Here is a 3,212-nt window from a genome sequence, read left to right as displayed (position 1 = left end):
GTTTAGGGGGCGGTGGGTAGGGGATGGGGCTGCGTCAGTCGCCAGGGGCCACATGGGGAAGGGGCCGCGCCAGTGACCGGGCAGAACGAGGGAGCGCCAGGGGAGGGGGCCACCGGGGAGAGACGATCGGGTGGGTGAGCGGCGGTCAAGGCGGCCGCGGGGTGAAAATGGGGTTTGGGGCGAGCCGGTGTGGCGCGCCTGGGCGGAGTGTGGCGCTCTGATGGATCCGCGCCGCCTCCCCTCTCAAACGCCTTGCAAGGACCCGTTACGTGCTTATTGGCTTGCCCGCCACCAAGCTGCACTCCACCTGATTGCACGCCCGTGCCCCTCCCCCCACCACACACACACGCACACAAACACACACACACACACACACACATGCGCGCGCGCACGTAAGCGTGCGCACTCACAATCACACGTGCGCTCACAGACACACACGTGCTTGGCACAGCCACGCAACTCACAGCCACGCCGCCTCACCCCACCCACCTCCTCGAGAGACCCCACGTCGTCCCAGGTGACGCCGGGCTTCGTCGTGAACCCCTCGCGCCGCACGCTGGGCTGCACCTTGGGCAGCGCCGCCTCAAAGTCCGCCATCGTGATGGCCAGCCCGTACAGCTCCGCCGCCGTCAGCGCGCCGCACCCCAGCCGCCGCGACGGGGGCTGCTGCTGCTGCTGCTGCTGCGCGTCCCGTTGCTCGAGCGGCTGCGGCGCTGGCGGGGCCGGCGGCGGCTGGCCATCCGGCGCGCCGCTGCCGGCCGCGGGGCCCTCCAACTGCTGCTGCTGCTGCTGCTGCTGCTGCTGCTGCTGCTGCTGCTGCTGCTGCTGCTGCTGCGCCGGCCCCTCGCCCTGCCCTGCAGGATTCGCGCTCCCCAGCAGCTCCAGCCGCCGCGCCTCCTCCTGCTGACCGTCGATCCGCCTGAAGATCCTCGTCACCGCCGCCGCGGCCGCCTCCTTTGCCAGCGCCGCCAGGTCAGCGCCAACAAAGCCGGGCGTGCGGCGCGCGATCGCGCCGTGGTCGAAGCCGCCGACGAGGCGGAGGGGGCGCGTGAGGACGCGGAGCATCTGGGCGCGCGCCGCCTCTGTTGGGATGCCAAGAGTGATCTCGCGGTCGAAGCGGCCGGCGCGCCTGCGGCGGCGTGTGCGGGGCGGGGCGTCGGGAGGGTGTTGGAGCGCGCGGCGTTCACAGATTGCAGGGGCCGTCGGTGGGCCGCGGCGGGGCGTCCGAGAAGGGCGGCGACAGCCGCGCCGGTGGGCGCGTGCGTGCGGGTGTGCGTGTGCGCGCGCGCGAATTGGAGGTGGGAGGAGGATGGGGTGCCCTCAGAAAATCTCCGTGAGATGTCCACGGCGCCCCAGCGCGTCGGCCGGAGCTTCAGAATAGCGTATATACATTGCCATCACGGGGCGTCCCCTCCTCGCTCGGTTGGCATGCAACTGTCTTGGACACACACACACACACACACACACACACACACACACGCACGCGCGTGCGCGCGCGCGCACGTACACACACACACACACACACACACACACACACACAAAAACGCACTCACGCACACACCAGCACCGCGCAGCCGCAACTACGGCCTGCATCCCAAGCAGCAACTGCCAGGTGAACGCTCTGCGACCCCGCTCCAGCCGCGGCGCGGCCCCCTGCGGGCGCGCACGTGAGCAACTTTCCCTCCCTCCCCAGAGCGCGCCCCCAGCGCGCACCTCAGGGCGGGGTCCAGGGCGTCAGGGCGGTTGGTGGCGCCAATCACCACCACGTGCGGCCGCGCCGCCACGCGCGCCGGGTGGCCGCCTGCGCCGCCGCCGCTGCCGCCTCCTTCTTGCGGCGGCGGCGCATCGGGATCGGCGACCAGGGGGGCTGCCAGGTCGTCCATGCACGTCAGCATCTGGGGGGGCGGGGGGTGGGGGCCAGCCGGGGTCACGCGGTTGGGAGTGGGCGGGATGATTGGGTTTCGCGGCGTCATGGCGCGGGCCGCGGCCTCGAGGGCTCCACAAAAAGCCATAAACCACTTGTTTTGGCCCCACAAACCTGTGCAACGATGCGGCGCTCCATCTCCCTCTGTGCGGTCTCCCTCTTGGGCGCGATGGCGTCGATCTCGTCAATGAAGACGATGCAGGGCGCCACGGCCACCGCCTCCTGCGCGGACGGGTGGGCCCGGGGGTGAGCGCGCGCAGTGCTGGCTCACGGCGGGCCCGGCCGTGGGACTGCGTCGTCTCGCGGCCGCTGGCTGCTGGGTGAGCGCGGCTGCCAGCCAGCCACCCTCCACGCTCCCAGGTGTAAGGTCAGCAAAAACCAACAGAACAGCTCATGATGCTGACTTACACCATCAGCAACGCCGGTTGTGCAGTATGCACGCACAAGACGAGCCGAGCGCTGCTGGAGCGACGCGGGGGCCCGCCTAAAGAAAGTCCCTGAAACATCAATCCCCCTCCCCTCGCCATTCCCCTGACTTTGGAAACCGCCCGGGCGCACCTACACCATTCACATGTGCCGGGGCTCCCCCCACCCGTGTCCGCAGGTCGCGCCCCCTTACGGGCGGCCCGCGGCCCGCGGCCCGCGGCCCCAGCACACCTGGAACATCTGCCGCAGCTTGGCCTCGCTCTCGCCGCTCATGCCGCTGACGACCTCCGGCGCAGACACCCGCAGGAACGGCACTCCGCACTCGTTCGCGATCGCGTGCGCGAGGGCGGTCTTGCCGCAGCCGGGGGGGCCATGCAGCAGCACACCGCGCGGCGGCTCGACGCCGAGCCAGGCGTACACCTGGCGGCACGGTGGGGCGGGGGCGGGGCCGGGGCCGGGGGTCGGGGACGTTGGTGGGGTTGGGGTGCAGGGGGTGGCCCCAAGTGAGAGAGGTTTCCGCTCTGCCTTCGCATATGGGGTGGACCTGAATCCAGAGGGGTTCAGGGTTTACTAAATCAGGGTGTGGAAGAAGCCTCAACCCATGACATCAGGGGTCACCCACCTCGGGGTGTTTCAGAGGGTACTCTATCGTCTCACGAATGTCGGCCAGGACCTCCTCAATGCCGCCCAGATCGCAGTACCGCAGCGGCCGCGGCGCAGACACCATGGACCCGCCGCCGCCGCCGCTGCGCCGGCCAGCGCCGAGGCCGCCGCCAAGCGCCGCCAGGCCGCCAGGGGCGCCTGCGCGGCGCGCCTTTTTGGCGACCTCTCTGCTTTTGCGGGGCGCGGGGGGGGGGGGGGG

General features: G+C 70.7%; 1 protein-coding gene across 1 annotated transcript in view; it reads right to left on the bottom strand.

The window, feature by feature from the left end:
• Positions 1-265: 265 nt before the first annotated feature.
• MNEG_3544 (putative AAA domain-containing protein) overlaps positions 266-3,212 on the bottom strand; it is a gene marked incomplete at both ends in the record, with an annotated part of 5,005 nt that continues 2,058 nt past the window's right edge. Inside the window, 6 exons of the mRNA XM_014047984.1 lie at positions 266-307; positions 490-1,129; positions 1,714-1,895; positions 2,039-2,146; positions 2,582-2,770; positions 2,973-3,180. Of these exons, the coding sequence (XP_013903438.1) occupies positions 266-307; positions 490-1,129; positions 1,714-1,895; positions 2,039-2,146; positions 2,582-2,770; positions 2,973-3,180 (1,369 nt within the window). The remainder of the gene's footprint in view (positions 308-489; positions 1,130-1,713; positions 1,896-2,038; positions 2,147-2,581; positions 2,771-2,972; positions 3,181-3,212) is intronic.

The sequence above is a fragment of the Monoraphidium neglectum genome (assembly GCF_000611645.1).
Source record: "Monoraphidium neglectum strain SAG 48.87 unplaced genomic scaffold scaffold00449, whole genome shotgun sequence".
Classification (NCBI taxonomy): domain Eukaryota; kingdom Viridiplantae; phylum Chlorophyta; class Chlorophyceae; order Sphaeropleales; family Selenastraceae; genus Monoraphidium; species Monoraphidium neglectum.
The sequence above is the reverse complement of the archived record's forward strand: the minus strand, read 5'-3'. Positions and strand labels throughout refer to the sequence as shown.